At 51.4% G+C, this 24562-nt stretch overlaps 2 protein-coding genes across 2 annotated transcripts; one reads left to right on the forward strand and one right to left on the reverse strand.

Moving 5' to 3' along the window:
* Positions 1–5728: 5728 nt before the first annotated feature.
* On the reverse strand, positions 5729–7145 carry LOC111161564 (interferon lambda-3-like). The gene is made up of 6 exons (XM_022525305.1): positions 7136–7145; positions 6869–7044; positions 6500–6577; positions 6100–6243; positions 5914–5997; positions 5729–5827 (listed from the first exon to the last, which is right to left on the reverse strand). Exons 1-6 carry the CDS (start codon positions 7143–7145, stop codon positions 5729–5731), a joined length of 591 nt encoding a protein of 196 aa, XP_022381013.1.
* Positions 7146–21957: 14812 nt separating this feature from the next.
* LOC111161398 (interferon lambda-4-like) lies at positions 21958–23743 on the forward strand. Its single transcript, XM_022525015.1, has 6 exons — positions 21958–21985; positions 22257–22432; positions 22878–22949; positions 23036–23179; positions 23407–23481; positions 23645–23743. Exons 1-6 carry the CDS (start codon positions 21958–21960, stop codon positions 23741–23743), a joined length of 594 nt encoding a protein of 197 aa, XP_022380723.1.
* Positions 23744–24562: the final 819 nt, after the last annotated feature.

A 24562-nucleotide genomic window follows, 5' to 3' on the forward strand; every position in this document is an offset into this window, starting at 1 on the left:
AAAGTGGTCTTATCAAGCAGACTCAGCAATGGGCTTTTGGAATAGGGACACTTGCTGTTTGGCTGGCAATGAGGACCCCATCTCCAGGAGCAGGTGGAGTGTGGAGACACCTAGCATGCTAATCAGTGCAATAGTTAAAATGTTTACCTGTGATGAGCAAAGATGAGATACCAGTGAAAGAGGAAGTATCCTGAGCCAGAATGACAGGTTCAGATGGTGAATCACCAACTCAAGGCAGGACTTGAAAGCAAGATTCTGCCTTGGTAGCAGATGAAATGCAAGACAGACTCAGGAGATCTTCCTAAGAGTTCTGGAGACTCAGGGAAAGTCCTTCCTTAAAGGGACCCACAACCCATGGTGTGGTTTGTATCAACATACCAGAGCCAATTGTTAAATTTTCAGGAATTTTGCAAGTCTATCATTAAGCAAAGCCATTAGAAACATGAAATTACATGAACTTAAAATTTAAAATCTTACCAAAATGGGGTGCCTGTGTGGTTCAGTTGGTTTGTTCAGGTCGTGGTTCCAGGGTCCTGGGATAGAGCCCCACATCAGGCTTCCAGCTCAGTGGGAAGTCTGCTTCTCCCTCTCCCACTCCTCCTGCTTGTGTTCCCTCTCTTGCTGTGTCTTTCTCTGTCAAATAATAAATAAAATCTTTAAAAAGAAGAAGGAGAGGGTGCCTGGGTGGCTCAGTGGGTTAAGCCACTGCCTTCAGCTCGGGTCATGATCTCAGGGTCCTGGGATCGAGTCCCGCATCAGGCTCTCTGCTCGACAGGGAGCCTGCTTCCCTTTCTCTCTCTCTGCCTGCCTCTCTGTCTGCTTGTGATCTCTCTCTGTCAAATAAATAATAAATAAAATCTTTAAAAAAAAAAGGAGAAGAAGAGGAAGAGAAACTGAGGGGGAAGGCAGCTATGGGAGATCACAGTGGTGCACCCAAGGAATGCCAAGGATTGCTGGGAAACGCCCAGCACCTGGAAAAGGTGAGGAAGGATTCTCCTCTACAGGTTTTCAGAGGGAAACTGGCATGGCTCAGCTGATACCTTGATTTGGGATTTCCAACCTTCAGAACTGTGAGACAACACTTTCCTGCTATTTTAAGTCACACAGTTTGTGGGACTCTGTTATGACAGCCCTAGGGAAGTAAAATGCTTTGTCTATTATTTCTATGTAGAAATCCTAGATGATGACGTCCTGCTGGACAGCTCTTCCAGGCTCTGTGCTCAAGCATGCCTTGGTGGCAGCTTGATGTCAGCCATAGCTGTTGTACTTACGTGATAGAAATAGGAAAATGCTGCAAATTAGAACTCTTCTTCTCAGAGAGCCAGTTGTTAAACATTTACTGGAAACCATTGCTAATGGCAATTACTTTGGTTAACAGTGCACTGGTTAAAGGGAAAACTCAGATCTTTTGATAGCTGTGAAACACAGGGTCTGAATTAATACCAATGCTGAGGACCCAGAGTGCCATTCTGGCCCTTCTGCTAGAGTCAGGGAGACATTTATTTATTTATTTTTTTATTTATTTGACAGACAGAGCTCACAAGTAGGCAGAGAGGCAGGCAGAGAGAGAGAGAGGGAAGCAGGCTCCCTGCTGAGCAGAGAGCCCGATGCGGGACTCGATCCCAGGAACCTGAGACCATGACCCGAGCCGAAGGCAGCGGCTCAACCCACTGAGCCACCCAGGTGCCCCTCAGGGAGACATTTAGAGGCAGTTGACAAATGGAATCCTGACCCAGACCTCCCTCCTAGAGCTGTTATAATGGGGAAAGACCAAATAGAAGCCTCTGAAACTGGCCCTTTCCCATCCTAGTCATCACAGTTTAAAAAAAAAAATCATCACATCCCCGAGAGTATGGCAGAGAGCTATGCCATCCTCAAAGACATGAAAAATGCAAGAATGGTGGTCCCCATCATACCTTCATTTAGTTCACTCGCCTGACCTCTTCAAAAAACTATCTGGATGGTGGTGGATGACAGTGGAAGTGCAGATTTAATCAAATAGTAGCCCAATTTGCAGCTGCTCTGCTGGACGGGCTATCTTTGCCAGAGAGAATTAACACAGCCTCACTGTGTGATATGTGACCATTGCCCTGGCAAATATGATCCCTCTGTCCCTTACAGAAAGGAGGATCAGAGGGAGGTCACATTTACTCAGGATGGCCAAGATGCACATTCAATATGGCATCGGGGATATGTTAGCCATCCTGCCCTCTGCCATAACTATAACTGCAAGGATCTGGGCCATCTGGACCAGAATGTCACATTGGCTCACTCTTAGACAGCAATATGCTAATCCGATTGTAAGAGGAAGAAGTGAAAGTACATTGGAAAATATCCTCCCAAGGGTGGAGGAGAAACCCTTCAAAGTTGCAGGCACCTGCTACATGGGTCAAGTCTTGAGGGGTCCAGTGGCCTGGGGTATGTCAGGACACCCCCTTCAAAAGAAACCATTGCTACTCACACCTCTCTCTGCTAAGAAAAAGACACAAAGCTGGTTAGGCACATTTGGGCTCAGGGGACAGCATATGGGAATAATGCTCCAAGTCACAAGCAGGGAACCGTATCAGCTTTGAGTGGGGTGCAGAACAGAACAGCACTCTGCAGGAGATCCAGGCTGTGGTGTGAGCCCCTCTGTCTCTTGAAGAGTACGACCCAACAGACCCTATGGAACTTGAGGGATGTGGTAAGAAAAGACCTCTTTTGGCATTTATACAAACCTCAATGGGAGAATCACAATGGGAGCCCACTAGGGTTCTGGAGCAAGGTCAGGGCATCTACAACAAAGTACACTCCATTAATAAAGCAATGCCTGGCATGATGCTGGGTCACAGCAGACAGGAAGTGCAGGGCCTCGGGATATCACATGACCAGTTATGAGCCGCCTGACCCACAAGATCCTAAGGCCGGGTGATCCAAGCAGCCGTTTGTTGTAAGATGGAAGTGGTACATCTAAGATCGGGCACAGGCAAGACCAGAGTACAAGTCCGCTTGTGAACTAGCGGGCCCAGCTTCCAGGTCATCTCTCCTGGTGCATTGCTGCCTAGTCCTTTGTTTACACGTATGGCTGCAGAGGCTGAGCTTGGGCCATGAATGGGTTGGCTCAGTATGCAGGCCTAAGAAGAAAATAGAGGGCACCTCATGGCAGTCAGTTGAGCGTCTGACTCTTGATTTTGGCTCAAGTCATGATATCAGGGTCGTGGGATCAAGAACCTCATGAGCCTCTGTGCTAAGCATAGAGCCTGCTTAGCATTCTCTCTCTCTCTCCATCTCCCTCTGCCCCTCCCCCCACCATGGGAGAGCCTGCTCGCTCTCTCTCTCTCTCTCTCTCTCTCAAAAAAAAAAAAAAAAGAGTATGGACTCTGTCAAGAATAATTTGTCCCAAATCCTAACTTATTAGCTGTGTAACATGGAGTGGGCTATTTACCTCTCTGTCCTTCACCTTTCCTAGACTTAAAATGTGTGCTGATAATGGTACCTACAACATAGGATTATTGTGTCAATTTAAGGACTTACCCTTGGGCAGCACTTACAATATGACTGGATCCACTGTGATCTTTCACTAACTTTTTGCTATTGTTATAAAACAGAATGGTTCTTTTTTGTTCTATTATTATATTTCATGTCAATTTTGTCAACATTGACAAAACAAAGAACACACAATGTGTGTGTGTGTTGGTAGAGTTGGACCATTCTCCTGCATGGCTTTGGTGAGAGAGAAATCACACAGATTCAGGACCACGGAGAGCGATACTAATTGGTCTCCTATCCCCTAACACTCGTGTTAGACAAAACCTCTGGAAGTGTCCCGATTTTTTTGACTCCTCTGGGCAATGGGCAGCCATGGACCCTGAGAAGACACTGAGAAGACACACAGCATCGTGCAGTCTTAGAGTATTGTGCGGAGGGAAATAGCTCAGGATTGTGTCTATTGTGGTCAAATTGTATTTCCCAGCAATATCTCTATCCCACATGCTCTACTGAAATGTGACATTGCTACTCCACCATCAAGAGTGAGTTTTAGGGGTGCCTGGGTGGCTCAGTGGGTTAAAGCCTCTGCCTTCGGCTCAGGTCATGGTCCCAGGGTCCTGGGATCAAGCCCCGCATCGGGCTCTCTGCTCAGCCGGAAGCCTGCTTCTCCCTCTCTCTCTGCCTCTCTGCCTACTTGTGATCACTATCTGTCAAATAAATAAATAAAATCTTTAAAAAAAAGAGTGAGTTTTGTTTTTCATTATACTCTAAAATATGGACAGGACCTGAGACAGCTGGGGCCAGTAGAATATAGTGTCATTTCTGGACCCTTAACTAGCCTTCAGCTTTCACTTCCTGTCCCTTAAACACTGCTTGGAGGGCAGCCAACTCCCTTGTGAGAAGTTCAGCTGTTCAGGGACTGCAGTGCTGGGAGAAATCTGAGTTATGTGGAGAAGCCACTTGCAGGTGTTCTGGTCAACATTCCTGGCTGAGCCCTCAGCCAGCCGTGTGAGTGAGCTGTCAATGGCATCCAAGTCCGTCAAACCTTCAGATCAATCAAAGCCCAGCTGACATGTGTCTACAGGCACAGGAGAGACCCAAGTGGAATCATTCACCTGAGGGTGAACCACAAAGGGAAAAGGATGGGACAGGGACAGGTGAGAGGGTACTGGCTACCTTCTGCACAGACAATTACCGACTCTGGACAAAATGATTTTTTAAAAAGATTTTATTTATTTATTTCCTAGTGACAGAGCGCACGCATGTGCGCGAGAGAGTGAAAGTTATTTTTTAAGAAACAACTATGTAAGGGGATATGATCTCAGGGTCATATAAGATCAAGCCTCATGTCAGGCTCTGCGTTGGGCATGGAGCCTGCTTAGGATTCTCTCTCTCCCTCTGCCCCTCCCTGCCAAAATAATTTTTTTTAACTTTAAAAATTAAAAACAACTATTTGGAGGCACTAGAGAGAAACCAGAGCCAGACAGAAACTGGAGAGGATTCAATCTTTAAAGGCACTGTGTGAGATCTAAGTTTATATGGCTTTTCCCCTTGGGAGGCATCTCTGTGCAAGCGGCAAGGGACAGCTCGAACTCAAACAGAAAACCATAGTCATTGACCTGAGGTGTCAGATGCCAGAGTTTGGGGCCAGACGCCAGATGTAGAGTCCCATGTACCAAGACCGGAAAGAGGCCACCAAGAGCTAAGGATGGACTGTCACAACGTCTCAAGGTAATAGGGACCTCTGTCTCACAATGGCAAGACAACTGGAATGAGCTTGGAAACAGGTTCTTCCCAGAGGGCCCCCCAATAAAAATCCAGCCAGCAGCACTTTGTTCAGCCTTGTGAGACCCACAGCAAAGGAACTACCAAGCCCACCAGGATTTCTGACCTGCAGAACCATGAGATCTGTCTTGTTTGGAGCTAAGTTTGTGATAATTGGTTATCGCAGCAAAAAAAAAAAAAAAAAAAAAACCCAAACAACCAAAACAACAACAACAAAACCCCAGAAAAACAAAAAAACCTAAAAACTTATTCCACGTAAACCCACAATCCCACACTACAAAGAGGGTTATTTCTTTCACTTTTTTATTTGCAAAACTTTTATAAAAAGTAGAAAAATAAACATTTTATTGGGTCCACGTTGAGAATCCCTGCACATAAATAATAAATAATGATTTGGTGGCAATACATTAAGAAAAGTGGCTGCTGCATAAGTACTATCTGGGATGTCAGGACAGGTACAGGTGGGTCTCGGGGATCACACACACAGGTCTCCACTGGCCACGCATTTCAGGTCCCGGGTAAGGAGGCGAAAGAGGTTGAACATGACAGAGGTTTCCAGGCAGCCGAGGGGCTCCTATGGGGAGTAACGGCTGGGTCACTGGCTGTCCATCATCTGGGCTCCCAGTTGTCCCCAGACACTGGCCCTCTCTAGTCACCCACCTTCTTTGGGGCCTCGTGAAGCCGGTGCAGCCAGTGGTGGAGGCGGCCTCGGGGCCGGGGCCCTGCTGGGGGCTGAGCTTCCACCTGTGGGCAGAGGAGGGTGGTGTGTGAGGCGGGGGCCTATGGTGGAAGGGGAGGTTCAGGCGGTCAGAGCGCAGACAGGACCCAGGTGCCCTGAGCACTCACACAGGCCTGGAGCTCAGACTGGATGTGGCGCAGCGTGTGAAGGGGCTGGTCCAGGATGCTCCCCAGGGACCTGTCAGCCATGGTCTCCAGGACCTTTAGGGTCAAGGCCACCTCGGCCTCCAGGGCCACGGGGCGCTCCCACACCTGAGGATGGGAGACGGAGACAGGTGAGAGTTGCACACGAGAGAGGACAGGTTGGGAGGACTGAGGAAGGGCCAGGCAAAGTTGACAGGGGACAGGTGAGAGGGCACAGCCAGTGTGCTCAGGGAGGGGAAGCCGTGTGTGGTGCTGGTGGGGGAGAACGAGGAGAGGGACACGTGGGAAGGAGATGAAGGGGCCACCTGAGAAGCCAGAAGAGGAGGAGCAGGGGAGGGCAGAGGTGGGCCTCACTGTACCTTACCTGCAGCTGCTGTAGGTCCCAGGTCCTGGGGAAGAGGCGGGGGCGGCAGCTCCAAGCCTTCAGGGAGAGTGACTCTTCCTGGAGAGCAAAGGCAGAGGTCAGCCCCCAGTAGGTGGGACAGAGGGGAGAACATCCAGTAGGACCAGATGATGCTAACAGCAGGAGGAAATGAAGTTAACTTGTAAAAGGAGGGTAGAAGCACCTCGACCCCGGGGTGCCCTGAATCTGCCCACCAAGGGCCTGGGGGAGGTTAGCCCAGCGAGGGAAGGGTGCATGTCCTCCTCTGGGGGAGAGCAGCATGGTGACCCAGAGAGGTGGGGGGCAAGGGGAAGGTTAGCCCACAGGAGGCGGGACTGTGAGGAAACTCACAAAGGTGTCCTTGGCCTTCTTGAAGGCCTGCAGCTCTTGCGGGGACAGAGACTGGAACTGGGCCAAGTGGCAGCCCCCTGCATCGGGGAAGACCCCGAGGGGATTGGGGCCAGGAATTGCTTCCGTCCGGGTCAGCACCATAGCTATCAGCACCGGCAGGCAGCCCATGGCCATATCTGTGATGCGGAAGGACAGAAAGGAGAGGGGTTAGGGAGCATCAGGCGCTGAGGGTGAGGTCAGGGTCACGGGCCATGCTAGGGGGCTCACCCAGCTTCATTCCTGGATGCTCCTCTCCTTCAGCCAATAGGAGAATCCGGATGTTCCCTTCAAGGCTGTCGCCTGGGATCCTCACTCAGTCTCTGTGGGTGTCTCTGACTTTAGTGTCCTCCTCTGGAACCCTGGAGACTGTCCTGTCTGCGTCTCTGAACTTCCAGCTTCGTCTGTGTGACTCCTGCCTGAGCCCCATGGTGCAGCTTTTAACCAGGACAGATGGGCAACTCCAGCTGATGTAGGAAAAGTGAAAACACAGCCCCAGGTGGACATCCACCACCAGGGGAGGCCCCAGCCCGGGAAAGCCCAGAGCCAGCTGAGCCTCGAGAGCGGGAGTGAAAGAGAAACTGAACTCTGATTCAGAGTTTACCTGCGTGAAGGTGAGTTCGGAAGATGAATCGTCAGGGCTGGGGCAGCTCCGGCCCTGCCAGGAGGACTCACTGTGCCAGAAAGGGGTTAGATTCAGGCCTGGGATGGGAGGGGCCCAGAGGGACTTCCCTTTCTGTGGGATGCCCTCATGCAGGGAAGGGAGGGAAAAGGCACCCTTAGGGGCTGGTGCCACAAAGAACTTGGCACTTCCAAGAGGGAGGCTGTGTAGGGGAGGGGGAAGGGTGCTGAGTGCAGGAAGAGAGAGTCAGAAAAGCAAAACAGCCAAGAATTAAGAGAGGACCCCAGCTCTCCACCCACCTGTCCCCTGTCCCCACCTGTTATTCACAGAGAGAGAAAGGGGGAGGAGGAGAGCCTCCACGAACATCTTTCCTTGTCCAGGCATGGAAGGACCCAGGACTATGACGCTCTGCTAAGGATTTGGGGTGTGCCCATGACCTTCAAGGGAATCAGCTCTGTTGTGACAAATGCCTTCATTTATGCACTGAGTACTTATTCAGTCCCAGGCACTGTCCAAAGTGCCAGGAATTGAGCACAGAAAACAAAGAAACATACATAAAACAATCCTTCACAGAGTTCATTACTAGAGAGGTGTAACAGTGTTGTGGGGGGGGGTGGAGAGTGGGGAGCAAACGGTATGTATTATGTCAGGAAACAGAAAATGGGTGGGGGGAGACATCATGCAGAGATGAGAGCAGAGAGCAGGAGGGAGTTTATATTCATAAGGTGGCCGGAGAAAATGGCGTTTGAGCAAAGTCCTAAAGGAAGTGGGGAAGGGAGCTATGTGACGATCCGAGGGAGGAGCCTTGTGGGTAAAGGCAACAGTCGTGCAAAAGGAAAACAGAGACACCCCCATTTTCTTGAGCACTTACATGTCTCACCTGGTCACAGAGGTTTTGCCACAATGTAGAATTGAATACCTACATTAACGCCAAGCACATATTGGGCTTTGTCTACCTTGTAAGTAAGAAGTAACCTGCAGGGACTCAGAGAGGTTAAGAGACCTGCCCAAGGTCACACAGCAAGTAACTGATGAGGACTGGATGGTAATGAATTTTGTCTTGCACCTAGATGGTATCCACTATAGTCTCTAACCTTTGTGTTGCTAGATCCTCTGGACCTGGAGGTGATGAATTTTTTGGGAGAGAAGGAGTTGAGTCCTTTTTGACACTTGACTTTCCCTCATTCATAACTCCAGAGACAGGGTAGAGAGAAGTCCTCAGCTGGGAAAAATCGTTGAGCTCTGACATATAAAAATGTTTCAAAACCAAGAGCAGGGATGTACCCAACTCATCTTTCAGTGCACTGGTTAATTTCTGTTAATTTAATTGCAGCGGCCTTCCATCAGGGGAGAAGACCTTGCATCTCAACCACGAATTCGGAAAACTGACATTTTATCTCAAAATTCCTAAACTTCATACTTGTTTTTCTTACAAAGGCAGTTCAGTGGGGTGGTTAAGAGCACTTCCACACCCTGGAACTAAAGGGTCCGGGGTTCAGACCTGGCTTTTACCCTCATAGCCGTGTGACCTTGAGAATGAGGCATGCAGTTAGCAACAAAGATTGCCAGCCCACAAATCTGGACAAGTTAAAAAAAAAAAAAGTACAATTGTTTGTGCACTTATGTGTATGTGGTTTTTTTAATGGAGACCACTTATTAAGACCACACTATGACCTCACCTGGAAGCTTTATAAATACTATTTCAATGTACATTACTCACTTGCAAGGACAGTATAATAATGTCGTTGTATAGATGAGAAAACCAAGGCTCAGAGAGAAGGAATTTGCCTGGAGTTACTCCATAATTAAATGGCAAGGTCAGAACTGAAATTCAAGTTACCTGATCTCCTTGGCTCAGCATTTTTACTGAACAGTACACCCCAAAATGGTCACAGGGGAAACAACCAACGAAAATGCAATAATGTTTAATAACTGACAATACATTAACACCAGCAGACAGAATGGCACATAAACACAGGAATTTTGCAAATACAAAACATCCATAAGTAACAGAATCCAAAAACTACAATAACTTAAGAACTTTAGGACCTTTCCCTACCAAACCCCTCAGGGAATGTATGGGGCCTCCCCACTGGGGAGATTCAAGAGTCATAGATTAATACAATCTCGAAGTGGGAGCTGAAGATCCAAATCCGGAGTGGGACCTGTCCTGGAAGAGGACCTCTGGGGTTCTGGTAACCACAGAAGGAGAAACTGGTGGCTGGTACGTGGTGGTGGTGGTGGCGGGGTCAGTGACCAAGGCAGACTCCATGATCGATCGCCTCTTCCAGCCATACCAGGCACCTGGAGGATCATTGACATCTCGTCCCACGGGAATATCGCTGCACCCCGGGGGAACTCGGTCTGGTCTTGCGAAAAACACCCGCCCCTCTGGCCCTCAGGGCAGGTGGGTAGAGGTCCGGCCAACACACGCTGAGTCTCCCGAGCCTCAGTGCCCACTGGCTGAGACACCCGCCTGCTCCAGGGGGCCAGCAGAAGGCAGCCCCCCGCAGCCGGCCGCCTGCAGACCCGCGGGTCCCAGGTAAAGCCGCCGCGGGGATCAGAGACAAGGCCCCGAGTTCGCCACCAGCTTCAGGTCCCACGTGAGCAGGCGCAGGAGGTTGAAGATGACGCTGGCTTCGTGGCACCGAGGCGAGTCCTGGAACCCGGGAAGGAGGCGGAGCCGGGCTGAACCAGGAATTCCCTTTCGGGCAAAGTCCCCTCCAAAGTCCCCTCACCGCTCAGAGTCGGAGCTCCCAGCCCGCCTCCACCTCCCACGGTCCTCCCTGCGGTCTAACTGCCCCATCGCCTGCTCCACTCACAGCTCTCCGTGTTGGGGGACGCCTCCTCGGTGGCCGCAGGGACTTCCTCCGCGAGCCCAGCCGGACCAGCTCGAGCTGCAGGGGGGACACGAGGGCCATGGAGACGGCGAAGAAGCGAGTGTCCCGGCCACTCGGCCCGCGACCCTCCCAGCCACAGACCAAAGCCCGGATCGGGGGACACCGACACCACGCGAATCGTGGCTGCGGAACAGACCCGCCAAGCCGGTGGGCTTGGGCTGGAGGCCGGGGGCGCAGAGAGAGCTGGGAGGACCCGAGGGGCCGGGGGCGCGGGCGGCACTCACGCAGGCCCCCACATCCCGTCGCGCGGCCGCCAGCAGCTGCAGGGTCGGGCCGGTGCCGGGGAACCGATCAGGGCTCGGCAAGCGGCTCAGCACCGCCTGGGCGTCCGCCAGGTCCCGGACCACAACGCGGAGGCGCGCGCACGACTGCGGGGGGAGCGGACGCCAGTTAGCGAGGCCGTGCTCCCTACCCGCGCCGTCCCCCATCCCCCGCGACGGCTCGCCCCCCTCACCCAGGGCGGCGGACGATCCCTCCTGGGGCGGAACGAGCAGTTGCGCGGCCTCCAGCTCAGCGTCTCCTCCTCCTGCGGGACAAGGGCCGGCGTGAGGCTGGGCCTCCTCGCCAGGCCCCCGAAGCGCTGCGGCGGCGGGGATTCCTGCACGTAGAACGCGCCTGGCCGGGACGGTTGTGCGGATTGTGCACGGAACCTCGCAAGGCGCGAACGCTGGCTGAAGGCACCCGGTGACGCTTGGCCTCGCGCAGCGGGTCCTTTGGTCCGACGTGGAGCCCAGGCCGCCTGCAGGGGGCGCCCTCGGGGCACTGGCCCAGAGGCGGGGTCGGTGCTCCCGCCCGCTCCCCGCGGCGGCCCGCAACATCCGCTGCTCAGAATCCTGGCCCGAGATCCGAGCCGCCCTGCGGGGCGCTAGGGCGCTAGAGCGCCAGGGCCGTCGCACACCGGGACCAGCGGCTGGGGCCCGGCGGGCCCTCGGGCTCGGGGGACCGGGTGGGGACGTCTGGGCATCACTCACGTAGCGGTCCCTCAGCGCCTTGACGGCCGCCAGCGCCCTGGGGTCCAGCGAGCGGTAGTGGGACAGGAGGCAGCGCCGGGGCGTCGCCACGCCGGGGTCCGCCGCCTCGCCCGCGGTCACCAAGACCCATAGCGCCACGGCCATGGCGGCTCCGCCCCTCCGCCCCATTTCTGCTCCTGCAGAAAGCGACGGACGGCAGGCAAGACGCCCAGCCCCTGCCTCTGCTGGGCCTCGCACACCGACTGATGCTCAGAGCTCGGGTGCCTAGCACACGCGGTGGCGGTGGCGGTGGCGGTGGCGGTGGCGGTGGCGGGAGAGACCAGGAGCCCGGAGACCCCCTCTCTGCGTCGGCCTCTCTGCGCTCGCTTCTCCCCTGCGGAGTGCCCTGGGTGCCTCCTTGGTGCGGCCGCGGGACGGGCCTCCCACTGGCCCCGGCGTGGTGCCCACCTCCGACAGCGGTGCCTGCGCCCTCCATGGCGGCTTTATGTGTGCGGCGGAGACCCGGTGAGCCATCGGGCTTTCCCTCGCCATCCCGCTAAGCTTTCCGAACGTCAGCGCTGGCGGCAGGCCGGGTGGGATGCCTGCCATGGGGCGAGGACTTTACCCAGCGGGGTACCGTGCCAGCCCTGACTCTGCCCCAACACTTTATCCTGAGCCAACTGCTCCTGTCTGTCTTCTGGACAGCTGTTTGTCTTTTCCGCCTGCCTTGGTCTTTCTTCTGCACTCTAGGAATGACCTGAAAACAGACCACTTCTTCCCTTCCCAAAGACAGGAGTGGCAGGCCTCCCCACTGAAGTGCCTGCCCTCGGGGGGAGTTCACACTGTGGGCGTCTAGTGCCCCACAGGCAGGCTCTTGTCCTTCCATTCCTGTCTTTCTCAGTTTATCTTTCTCTCTCACTCTGAAAACTCCCCTCTGTGTTCTCTCTGGCTTTTCCTCATTCCTTCCTGAGTCGGCTATTAAATGATAGGTATTCCTGTACTGATTTTAAATGTGAGTTTGCTGTTGAAGAGCGGAGGGTCAGACATGAGTTTTTCAATCACGGTTAATAGTCATCATTAGCTGAATTGTACTGAACACTTCCCATCTGCCAGACCCCACTTGGAGCTCTACTCTTGTACTTACTGCTTTACTCTCCTCAGCAGCATTTCGACACAGGTCCTCTTGTTAGCCGATATTTTGACAATGAGGAAACTGAGATACAGAGAGGCTACAGGTCCTGCCCGAGCTCACACAGCTCCTAGATGTGGCTTTGGGACCCCCCCCCCAACCATGTTACTGTCAGTGGTGTTCTACCTTCACTCATCCATAGAGACTGATCTGCCCATCTACAGAATAGTTCAGGTATATTTTCAGCAAGTTCAACCATGAGACCCCATCTAACTCATTATAATTAAATTCATTAATGAATGCTGATAATTACAGGCAAGTCGTGACTTTTTCAGATGTAGATCTTTCTCAGCATTATGAGAAAATTACTTTGTTTTTTCAGCAGAAGTCTTCTTCAAAGGCATAGAGGTTTTTGTTTTGCCTTTTTTTTTTTTTTAAGAGAGAAAGGGAGCACCAACACTGTGGGGGGAGTGTAGAGGGGGAGAGGAGGAGAGGGAGAGGATAGCAAGCAGATTTGGGGCTGAGTGCAGAACCCAACTTGGGCTTGGTCTCATGACCCTGAGATCATGACCTGAGCAGAAATCAAGGGGCAGACACTTAACCCACTGAGCCACCCAGGCCTTCCAAAGGCATAGATGTTTTAAGAAACATCAAAATGGGCTGACATTGGGCTATGGTGTGTGCATTTGTCCGCCCACCTGAGGGCCGCCCAGGTGGCAGCCCACAGCACCAGGTGGTGGCCACAAGCCACCCCCAGAGGGTGAGAGTCCATGCTTTCCGAGGGAGCCCCCCTCCCCCACCTTGGCCTATGCCCTGCAGGGCCCCACCATACCCGAGGGGATGGAGAACTGGCCCCCTTGGCCCCAGCTCGCCCACGACCCCATGCTGGTCAGCCTTCTCTAGCTGCTTGAATTTTGCCTTTTATCCACCACCCACACCTTGTCTCCTGAGCCTGTGCCCTTGGGGTTTGAAAGAAATGGAAGAAGGGGCGACGTGACCAATTCCGCTCAGCCCTCCTGCATCGAGTCCTGGTTGACATTTGCAGAGAGGAAAATACAGCAAGAAAATCATGTGTTTTTTTTGTTGTTGTTTTGTTTTGTTTTGTTTTTGTTTTTGTTTTTGTTTTTTGGAGGAGAGGGTGGGAGAAAGGAAACAAGGTCTTAGATCTTCTTGATTTTTTAAAAAATTCTGCACTTTGACAGTAGCAGTGAAATATGCTAATCCAAAAGTGGAAAAAAAAGAAAAAGATGAAAAAGAAAAAAGAAACATCAAAATGGCTGAAATGTAAGGATTCCAAAAAATCATGAGGGAAATTCTAGAAAGGACCCCTTGAGGAACCCATGCAGCATACTTTCCAAGCTTCCATTACTTCTCCTGCACCCGTCCTGGTATCCCCCGTTTCAGTTGGAGAGTCAGATGGTTTTGGGAAGAGGATGTGCATCCCTCCCTCCCCCCATCTCTGGGATGGAGAATGTGACCTGGCTGCTGCCATTTGCCTCATTGCCATTGCCATTGCCTTGTCTCCCTGGCTCCAGTGATTGGGTTGGCTATGGACATGTGACCTAAGCCAGTCCAATCAGAATAAATCTCAGTCTCAGACATCTTGGGGAAAGAAGCTGTCTTCTACCCACTGAAGAAGAAGGAAGTGTAAAGCCAGGCCAGCCGCTGGCACTCCTCTAGAAGTTTGTAAGGGTAAACAGCCTTCCCACCTGTGAAAGGGAGACCCGAAAGAGAAAACAAAGCAAAACTGGGAGGCTCGTGATGTCCTCCAGGATCAAACATCACCTAAACTCTGGAGTTCTGGTTCTATGAGTCTATAAATTGTCCAGTGCTCCAATCAGCTTGAGTTGGGGTTTTGGTTACTGGCCACCAAAGGTGTTCTGAACCGACATAAACTTTGGGGCTAAAAGGCCGGCACATGCCTTCAAAGGCTGAAGAACTACAAGTAAAGTTGGTGACGGCAGGAAGAGTGGAGTGCGGTGGGATAGGACACGAAGATGTAGCAAATGCCATTTCTTGACAATCAGTAAGTCAGCTCTGAGCCCCGCAACGCGGGCTATTGAGCTCGAAGATGTATGGTAAAAAGTACATTTAATACTGTTGAATATTTGTCCCCTTAAAATGTAGATGTCAAAATCCTAATCAACAAAGATGATGGTACTGGTTGGGGGCCCCTTTGAGAGGTGAGGAAGTCATGAACCGGGCTAGTCCTCTTTTGAAAGCAATCCCACAGAGCTCCCAAGCTCCCTTCCACCCCGTGAGAACTTTGCCTCCTGGAAGAGGGTCTTCATGTGACCATGCAGGCACCTGATCTTGGACTTCCCAGTCTCCAGCACTGTGAGAAATAAAATCTGTCGTTCATGAACCCCCTACTCTGTGGTATTAGGTTAAAGCAGCCTAGTGGACTAAGATGGATACCAACCTAATAGAAAGGTTTTTTTTGTGTGTTTTTTTTTAAGATTTTATTTATTTATTTACTTGAGAGATAGAGAGAGAGCACACAAGCAGGGAGGAGAGACAGAGGCAGAGGGAGAAGCAAACTCCCCACTGAGCAGGAAGCCCATTGCCAGACTCAATCCCAGGACCCTGGGATCATGACCTGAGCTGAAGGCAGCCACTTAATTGACTGAGCCACCCAGGCGCCCCTCTCTGTATTATTACTGACAACAGCATGCAGAGCTACAGTTATCTCAATAAAAGTGCAAAAAACTCAGGAAAAAAATTGAAATATACAGGAAGCGGGTGACCTACCCAAATGTGTAATCTGGGCCGAAGTGGGTGGGTTAAGGGAAGCAACAAGGGATGGCTTTGCATCCAGTGGCTAGTAACGTGGAAAGCTGGGGTCGTCATAGCAAGGCTGTAGGTAGAGGAACAGAAATGCAGCCACTGTCAGACCTCAGCCCTGCAGGGAGGGCATCAGGAGGACAGAGAATAAATACCCCAGCCTTGCTCACTTCCTCCTTTCAATCTCCTGCCAGCACATCCTGTTGCCTGAACCCAACCATAAGCCAGAGGGCAGGGGAGACTCACAAATGCAGTGTCTGTGGGCCCAGTACAGGCTGGAAAAAAGATTTGGTAAATAGAGATTTTCAGCAGAGGGCAAACTCAGCATTTTACTCGGCCATATCCACAGATCTAGAGGTCAAATCAACAGGTTCTACCTCTTAAAAAGCTCTCAAAATGTTTTCATCCTACCAGGAATTAAGGAATCAATGAGCTAGCATTTCCCCCATAACCAATGAGTTGGTTTTAATTTTTTTATTTTTAAGATTTTATTTTCAAGCGATCTCTATACCCAATGTGGGGCCTGAACTCATGACCTGGAGATCAAAAGTTGCATGCTCCACCAACTGAGCCAGCCAGACGCTCTGAGCTGGTTTAAATTTTTAATTACTCAAGTAGAATTCCCCTCTCCTTGTAAGGAAATAAAATATTATTTTTCAATGATTTTATTTTTAAGTAATCTCTCCACCCAATGTGATGCTCAAACTCAAACCCACAAGAGTCAGAAAGCTCCACGGACTGAGCCAGCCGCCCCAGAAACTAAAATATTGTTGATGAGATTAAGTATTCCAAGGATCATCTCCCCATGCCCTCCCCAGAGATGTGCCCCTATTAATCAACTAGGGATATATATGTTTGAAAACCTTTTTATACATTTTGAGATACATCATATAGCTCCCGAGACAATATATAATATTTGTGCATAATTGTGTTGATTAAGCTTCTTTATTTTGACCTAATTTTAGATTTACAGAGAGAGAGAGAGAGAGAGAGAGAGAGAGGAAGAGGTGGGGGAGAGGCAGAGGGAGAAGGAGAAGCAGGCTCCCCACAGGGCAGGGAATCCACACAGGGCTTGATCCCAGGACCCCGGGATCATGACCCAAGCCCAAGGAAGAGGCTTAACCGACTGAGCCACCCAGGCACCCCTGTGTTCTTCTGTCATGTCAAGAGTGTTATATAAATGGAATCCTATGGTGTGTAACTTTTGGTGATGGGCTCTTTGCATCCGGTATCATTCCCTGGACCTTTACACAGACAGTTGTGTATCAAGAGTGTGTTCCTTTTAAAAGAAATAAAAAATAATAAATTGGGGGGGAAGAGTGTGTTCCTTTTCTTTTTTTTTTTAAAGATTTTATTTATTGGGGCACCTGGGTGGCTCAGTGGGTTAAAGCCTCTGCCTTCGGCTCAGGTCATGATCTCACAGCTCTGGGATCCAGTCCCACATCGGGCTCTCTGCTCAGCAGGGAGCCTGCTTCCCCCTTTCTCTCTGCCTGCCTCTCTGCCTACTTGTGATCTCTCTGTCAAATAAATAAATAAATGAAATCTTAAAAAAAAAAAGATTTCATTTATTTATTTGTTAGAGAGAGATAGAGAAAACACAAGCAGGCAGAGTCAGAGAGAAGCATGCTTCCGCTGAGCAAGGAGCCCAATGTGGGACTAGATCCCAGGACCCTGGGATCATGACCTGAGCCGAAAGCAACCACTTACCTGGACTGTGCCACCCAGGCGTCCCGAGTGTGTTCCTTTTTATTGCTGAATGGTATTCCATGGTATGTATACACTACAGTTTATTTAACTATCACCTGTTAAAGGACATCAGGATTGTTTCCGGTTTTTGACTATTACAAGTAAAACTACTATAAACATTCACATGGGAGATGTTATGGGAACATAAGTCTCCATTTCTCCGGGATAAATGCCCAAGAACACAACTGCAAGGTCATGTGGTGGTTGCATGTTGAGTTTTTTAAGAAACTGTCAATCCTTTTTTCCAGCGTGGCTGTACCATTTCTACATTCACACCAATGGTGGGTGATCACTTTCTCCTACAACCTCACCAGCATTTGATGTTGTCATTATTTTTTGGGTTAACCATACTGATAGCTGTGTAATGAGATCTCACTGTGGTTTTTTTTTTTTCTTTCACTGTGGTTTTAATTTGCGTCTGTCTAATGGCTAATGGCATAGACGGTCTTTTCGTGTGCTTATTTCCCATCTGTGTATATTCTTTGGTGAAATGTCTCTTTTGCCCATTTCCCATGTGGACTGTTAACTTTTTTTAAAGTTTTATTTATTTAAGTAATCTCTACTCCCAACATGGGCCTTGAACTCAGGACTCCGAAATGAAGAGTTGCACACTCCTCCCACTGAAGGAGCCAGGTGCCCCTGGACTGTTTAAGTTTTTACTGTTGAGTTTTCAGAGTTCTTTGTATACTCTAGGTACTAGTCCGCGATCCAGTAGGTGATTTGCAAATATTGCTTCCCAGTCTTTACTTTAGCTCGACTTTCCGTCCACTTAACATGGTCTCTTGCAGAGGAAAAGCTTTCAGTCGTGTCCAGGTCATCAGTTGTCCTCTTACGGATCGAGCCTTTGGTGTCAAGCCTAAAAACTTTGCCAAGCTTTAGATCCCAAAGGTGTTTTTGGTGATTTCCCCCCCCCAAAAGTCTTCTAGCTTTGTATTTTACATTTAAGTCTGTGGTCCATTTTGAGTTCCTTTTATTTTAGGTGTGAAGTTTAGATCAAGGTTCACTGTTTGGCTCGTGAATGTCCAATTGCTCTAGCACTGTCGGTGAAAAAGGCTATTTTTCTCCACTGAACTGCGTTTGCACTTGTGAGTTCTTCTGAACAAAGGTAGTGCCCCGCCAGGGGTACTGTTCAGCCATATAACTTCGTTTCACTCTATAGGATGTCGTGAAGATTCTTCCGTGTCAACACATATAGATCTGTTTCATTCTATTTAACTGCTGCAGGTCTAGCTTAACCTGAGGTCCGCAGATCACCCCACAGTAGGACTCAGGGGAGGCTGAACTTGCACGAGAAAAAGATGCGTTTTCGTTTTCACTGCTCTCTAATGAAAGTTAGCATGTCTTTCCATTATGAATGTAAGCAACAAACCACAACGGTAATAGCAGAAACTGTGACTTTGTTACTGAAAGAAATCAGATATTTTCACGGTCCGCTACAGATGTGACACGTGTCTTGACATATCATTTACTCTCATTACCACCTCAAAAGGATAGTGGTTGTTAAACCCCATTGCAGTATCTTATTACTTAATGCATTGATAACGAGGCATGTGCATTACTTATTACAAACTTGCTTTTATGTTTTGGCAACTGGGTTTCAATATAATGAGTTTTCTGCATAGCCATGTGTATTTTATATTATGCATTAAAAACACATTTCTGGGGGTGCCTGGGTGGCTCAGTGTGTTAAGCCTCTGCCTTCAGCTCAGGTCATGATCTCAGGGTCCTGGGGCTCTCTGCTCGGCGGGGAGCCTGCTTCCCCCCTCTCTCTGCCTGCCTCTCTGATTACTTGTGATCTCTCTCTCTCTGTCAAAGTAAAATAAAATAAAATCTTTTAAAAAAATAAAAACACATTTCTGAACCAATACATGATTATAACGAGGTTGCAGGACACAAAGTTAACATACAAAAGTCTGTGGTTTTCCTGCATAAAAGCAATGAACAGGGGTGCCTGGGTGGCCCAATCGCTGAGCATCTGGCTCTTGGTTTCAGCTCAAGTCATGATCTCAGCGTCCTGGTTGGGCTCCCGTGCTCAGCCAGCAGGCTGCTTGAGGATTCTCTCCCTCTGCTCCTCCCCCAACTTTCTCTCTCTCTTAAATAAATAAAAGAAACTTTAAAAAACAACAACAACAACAATGAACAGGGGTGTCCGCGTGGCTTAGACAGTTAAGTAACCAACTCTTATTTTATTTTATTTTATTTTATTTATTTGAGAGAGAGAGCACACACACAAGTGGGGGGAGGGGTAGAGATAGAGGAAGAAGCAGACTTCCTGCTGAGCAGGGAGCCCAATTCAAGGGGTTTATCCCAGGACCCTGGGATCATGACCTGAGCCCCTCATTTGTGTGATAATTCCACATGTAATTCACCGTGGATCATAGATCTCAATATATAAAGTGCAAACTATAAACTACTAGAATACAGCACAGAGGAAATCTAGGGGACTTTGAATTTGGTATGGCTTTCCATACAATGAAAACATAACCCACAAAAGAAAAAAATTCAGCAGGTAAATTTTATTCAACTTAAAAACTTCAGCAGTTAAGAGAATGAAAAAATTGCTACCTCCCTCTCACCAGCCTGGAGAACCATGGCTTTAACAGAACCTGGAAATAACCTCAATGCCTACCAGGAGGGGATTGGTTACTAAATGATCCCATTAGAACGAAAGCCTTAATAGTGTTATATGTGGGATGTTTCCCACTGCCCCTCCAGCCCAACTCTTCCTACTGACTGCTCCCCCTCATTGCTGCCACATCCCAGGAGGCTGGCCTTTGGCCTCCATGGGGGTGCAGCCGACTGGAGGCCTCATAGAAGGCCCAGGGAGAGGAAAGGAGAGTATTTATTCTCTGAGACTTGAGAATGTATTTAATTCCCGGCTTTCCTCCCTGCAGGGTCATGACAATTTGTACACTTGTCCATCCTGCTAACAAGATTCTCCTTCCCAAAAAAAAAAAAAAAAAAGATTCTCCTTCCCAGGTCAAACAACCACTCCCTCCCCTTTCCCTTTCCCTTTCCCCTGGGCCTAAGGAGGACAGACCTTCCCCCATCCAGGGCCCCAGGGCCTTGCACTGCCCCTGGTCATTTACCTTTACCTTTACCACCCAAACCCTTTGTAAATTCTCCGGGTATTAAACCCACCTCAAATTATCCTAAATTGATTGGGCCATCTGTTTCCAGCTGGGACCCTAACTGGTACAGTAGCATTAAAGATGTGGAGAAATGCAAATGAGAGATAATGGTAAGACATAAACAAAAAACAAGCTACCAAACCATGTACAGCCTGGTTTCAGTTTAGGAGAAATGATTTCTAGAAAGAAAAAAAAAAGGGGGGGGTGTTTAACAAGAGGGGGAGATAGCACATGGAATTGTTGCTAATTGTTAAAAAGAATCACCTCCAGGAAGTGGGATTAAAGACCTCCTTTAACTCACCAAGTCCAGTGTTTTTGCATTGACTGAATCTTCAAATGTGTTCCTTTGGTAATCAGGAAACATATGCACAAATAAACAGACATCAAATAGCTACACATTGGAAACATGGGTCCAGAGTTAGGCTGAGGGGAGAAAACAACAAAAAAAAAGTATTATTTTTCCTCCTTTATGCATTTCTGTATTTTCCATGAACTGGCATTACTATTGCTATCAAAAAAGTAGTAGATTTTTTTTTTAACAGTGGTTCCAAGGTGAAGTAGATTTTATTTTTAAACTAAAACAAGGAGGTTGAGACAGACAGACAGACAGACACAGACAGAGGAGTCCCGGGCTGGATGATTGCTAGAAAAAGGAATGAGATAAATATGGAGCTAGACAAAATCAGACAGAAACAGGAACAAGAGCCAAGAGAGGCTTCTACAGAGCGCAGAAGAAGGAATGGAACCAGGTGAATGGAGATGGAGAGAGAGGAGAAACTGAATCAGATATGCAGGGGCAGTTACTGGCTTAGAGAGAAAGCCTTGGGGCTGGACATTGTGTAGGTTCAAAGACGGCCTCTGTCAGGTACTGCCTACCTTGGAAAAGTTCCTTCACTTTTCTGTGCCTCAGTTTTCCGATCTACAAAATTGGGGTAATAATAAGACATCCTTTGCTGAGTGCTTTTTGAGGAATGAAAAGTAACACCTTGGGGTGCCTGGGTGGCTCACTCAGTTAAGCGTCTGCCTTCCGCTCAGGTCGTGATCCCAGGGTCCCCAGATGGAGTCCTGCATGGGACTGCTTGCTCAGCAGGGAGCCTGCTTCTCCCTCTCCCTCTGCCTCCCACTCATGCTCTCTCTCTATCTCAAATAAATAAATAAAATCTCTCTCCAAAAAGGTGACACCTGTGTATGGATTTCTTTTCTTTCTTTTTTTTTTTTTTAGATTTTATTTATTTATTTGACAGACAGAGATCACAAGTAGGCAGAGAGGCAGGCAGAGAGAGAGAGAAGCAGGCCTCCCCACTGAGCAGAGAGCCCGATGTGGGGCTTGATGTGGGGCTTGATGTGGGGCTCGATGTGGGGCTCGATGTGGGGCTCGATCCTAGGACCCTGGGATCATGACCAGAGCCGAGGGCAGAGGCTTTAATCCACTGAGCCACCCAAGCGCCCCTATGTATGGATTTCTTAAAACAGGGTCTAGGACACAGTAAGCCTATACAATGGCTGATTGTTACACAGCCGTTTACAGTTCTGTAACATATATACAACGGAGATGAGGACCCCGAGGCTATGACAAGAAGATGGGATATAGAATGGGACGGAGACCAGAACTGGTGGCAGACTTTGGGGCAGAGTCAGGGCTGGCACGGTACCCCGTGTGGGTAAAGTCCTTTTCTCCATGGCAGGCATCCCACCCGGCCTGCCGCCAGCGCTGACGTTCAGAAAGCTTAGCGGGATGGCGAGGGAAAGCCCGATGGCTCACCGGGTCTCCGCCGCACACATAAAGCCGCCATGGAGGGCGCAGGCACCGCTGTCGGAGGTGGGCACCACGCCGGGGCCAGTGGGAGGCCCGTCCCGCGGCCGCACCAAGGAGGCACCCAGGGCACTCCGCAGGGGAGAAGCGAGCGCAGAGAGGCCGACGCAGAGAGGGGGTCTCCGGGCTCCTGGTCTCTCCCGCCACCGCCACCGCCACCGCCACCGCCACCGCCACCGCGTGTGCTAGGCACCCGAGCTCTGAGCATCAGTCGGTGTGCGAGGCCCAGCAGAGGCAGGGGCTGGGCGTCTTGCCTGCCGTCCGTCGCTTTCTGCAGGAGCAGAAATGGGGCGGAGGGGCGGAGCCGCCATGGCCGTGGCGCTATGGGTCTTGGTGACCGCGGGCGAGGCGGCGGACCCCGGCGTGGCGACGCCCCGGCGCTGCCTCCTGTCCCACTACCGCTCGCTGGACCCCAGGGCGCTGGCGGCCGTCAAGGCGCTGAGGGACCGCTACGTGAGTGATGCCCAGACGTCCCCACCCGGTCCCCCGAGCCCGAGGGCCCGCCGGGCCCCAGCCGCTGGTCCCGGTGTGCGACGGCCCTGGCGCTCTAGCGCCCTAGCGCCCCGCAGGGCGGCTCGGATCTCGGGCCAGGATTCTGAGCAGCGGATGTTGCGGGCCGCCGCGGGGAGCGGGCGGGAGCACCGACCCCGCCTCTGGGCCAGTGCCCCGAGGGCGCCCCCTGCAGGCGGCCTGGGCTCCACGTCGGACCAAAGGACCCGCTGCGCGAGGCCAAGCGTCACCGGGTGCCTTCAGCCAGCGTTCGCGCCTTGCGAGGTTCCGTGCACAATCCGCACAACCGTCCCGGCCAGGCGCGTTCTACGTGCAGGAATCCCCGCCGCCGCAGCGCTTCGGGGGCCTGGCGAGGAGGCCCAGCCTCACGCCGGCCCTTGTCCCGCAGGAGGAGGAGACGCTGAGCTGGAGGCCGCGCAACTGCTCGTTCCGCCCCAGGAGGGATCGTCCGCCGCCCTGGGTGAGGGGGGCGAGCCGTCGCGGGGGATGGGGGACGGCGCGGGTAGGGAGCACGGCCTCGCTAACTGGCGTCCGCTCCCCCCGCAGTCGTGCGCGCGCCTCCGCGTTGTGGTCCGGGACCTGGCGGACGCCCAGGCGGTGCTGAGCCGCTTGCCGAGCCCTGATCGGTTCCCCGGCACCGGCCCGACCCTGCAGCTGCTGGCGGCCGCGCGACGGGATGTGGGGGCCTGCGTGAGTGCCGCCCGCGCCCCCGGCCCCTCGGGTCCTCCCAGCTCTCTCTGCGCCCCCGGCCTCCAGCCCAAGCCCACCGGCTTGGCGGGTCTGTTCCGCAGCCACGATTCGCGTGGTGTCGGTGTCCCCCGATCCGGGCTTTGGTCTGTGGCTGGGAGGGTCGCGGGCCGAGTGGCCGGGACACTCGCTTCTTCGCCGTCTCCATGGCCCTCGTGTCCCCCCTGCAGCTCGAGCTGGTCCGGCTGGGCTCGCGGAGGAAGTCCCTGCGGCCACCGAGGAGGCGTCCCCCAACACGGAGAGCTGTGAGTGGAGCAGGCGATGGGGCAGTTAGACCGCAGGGAGGACCGTGGGAGGTGGAGGCGGGCTGGGAGCTCCGACTCTGAGCGGTGAGGGGACTTTGGAGGGGACTTTGCCCGAAAGGGAATTCCTGGTTCAGCCCGGCTCCGCCTCCTTCCCGGGTTCCAGGACTCGCCTCGGTGCCACGAAGCCAGCGTCATCTTCAACCTCCTGCGCCTGCTCACGTGGGACCTGAAGCTGGTGGCGAACTCGGGGCCTTGTCTCTGATCCCCGCGGCGGCTTTACCTGGGACCCGCGGGTCTGCAGGCGGCCGGCTGCGGGGGGCTGCCTTCTGCTGGCCCCCTGGAGCAGGCGGGTGTCTCAGCCAGTGGGCACTGAGGCTCGGGAGACTCAGCGTGTGTTGGCCGGACCTCTACTCACCTGCCCTGAGGGCCAGAGGGGCGGGTGTTTTTCGCAAGACCAGACCGAGTTCCCCCGGGGTGCAGCGATATTTCCGCGGGATGCATTGCCCTATTATCTTTACAAGGTTGTTCAGGAAGAAACTTCAAACCTCGGTCCACTTTGGCCACTGACAGTCTTTTGCTTCCCTACCCCCCACCCCCTTCTGCCAAGTACCCAGAGACAGTCTTACTCATGCCATTGTCCTGGGTTCTTCTCACCATAACGGGGCTGGACCTCTGATCTGAACCTTCAACACCTCCTTTGAGATTCTGTGAATTTGGGAATTTCAAGCGCCTGGGTGGCTCCGTGGGTTAAGCCTCCTCTCACTCTTTATCTCAGCTCAGGTCTTGATCTTAGGGTCATGAGTTCTATTGGGCCCCACGCTGGGTGTGGAGCTTACTTTAAAAAAAAAAAAAAAAAAGATTCTATGAATCTGAATCTTTTATCTCCCCACCCAAGTTGGTCTCATTTCTTGAGGGATTGGGGGATCACAAACGTCAGAGTTCCCCCTTGTTGTGATATTTTTTGGATCCTGCTATTTATGTGTCCTCCTATCTGTATGCCCTGTGTACCTGTGTTTTCACCCATTCCCCCCTGAAGTATTTATTTTCACTTATTAAATGGTGTTACACTGACTAGCTGGGA

This window comes from Enhydra lutris, unplaced genomic scaffold (genome assembly GCF_002288905.1).
Source record: "Enhydra lutris kenyoni isolate GAN:26980312 unplaced genomic scaffold, ASM228890v2 scaffoldscaffold85, whole genome shotgun sequence".
In the NCBI taxonomy this organism is placed as follows: domain Eukaryota; kingdom Metazoa; phylum Chordata; class Mammalia; order Carnivora; family Mustelidae; genus Enhydra; species Enhydra lutris.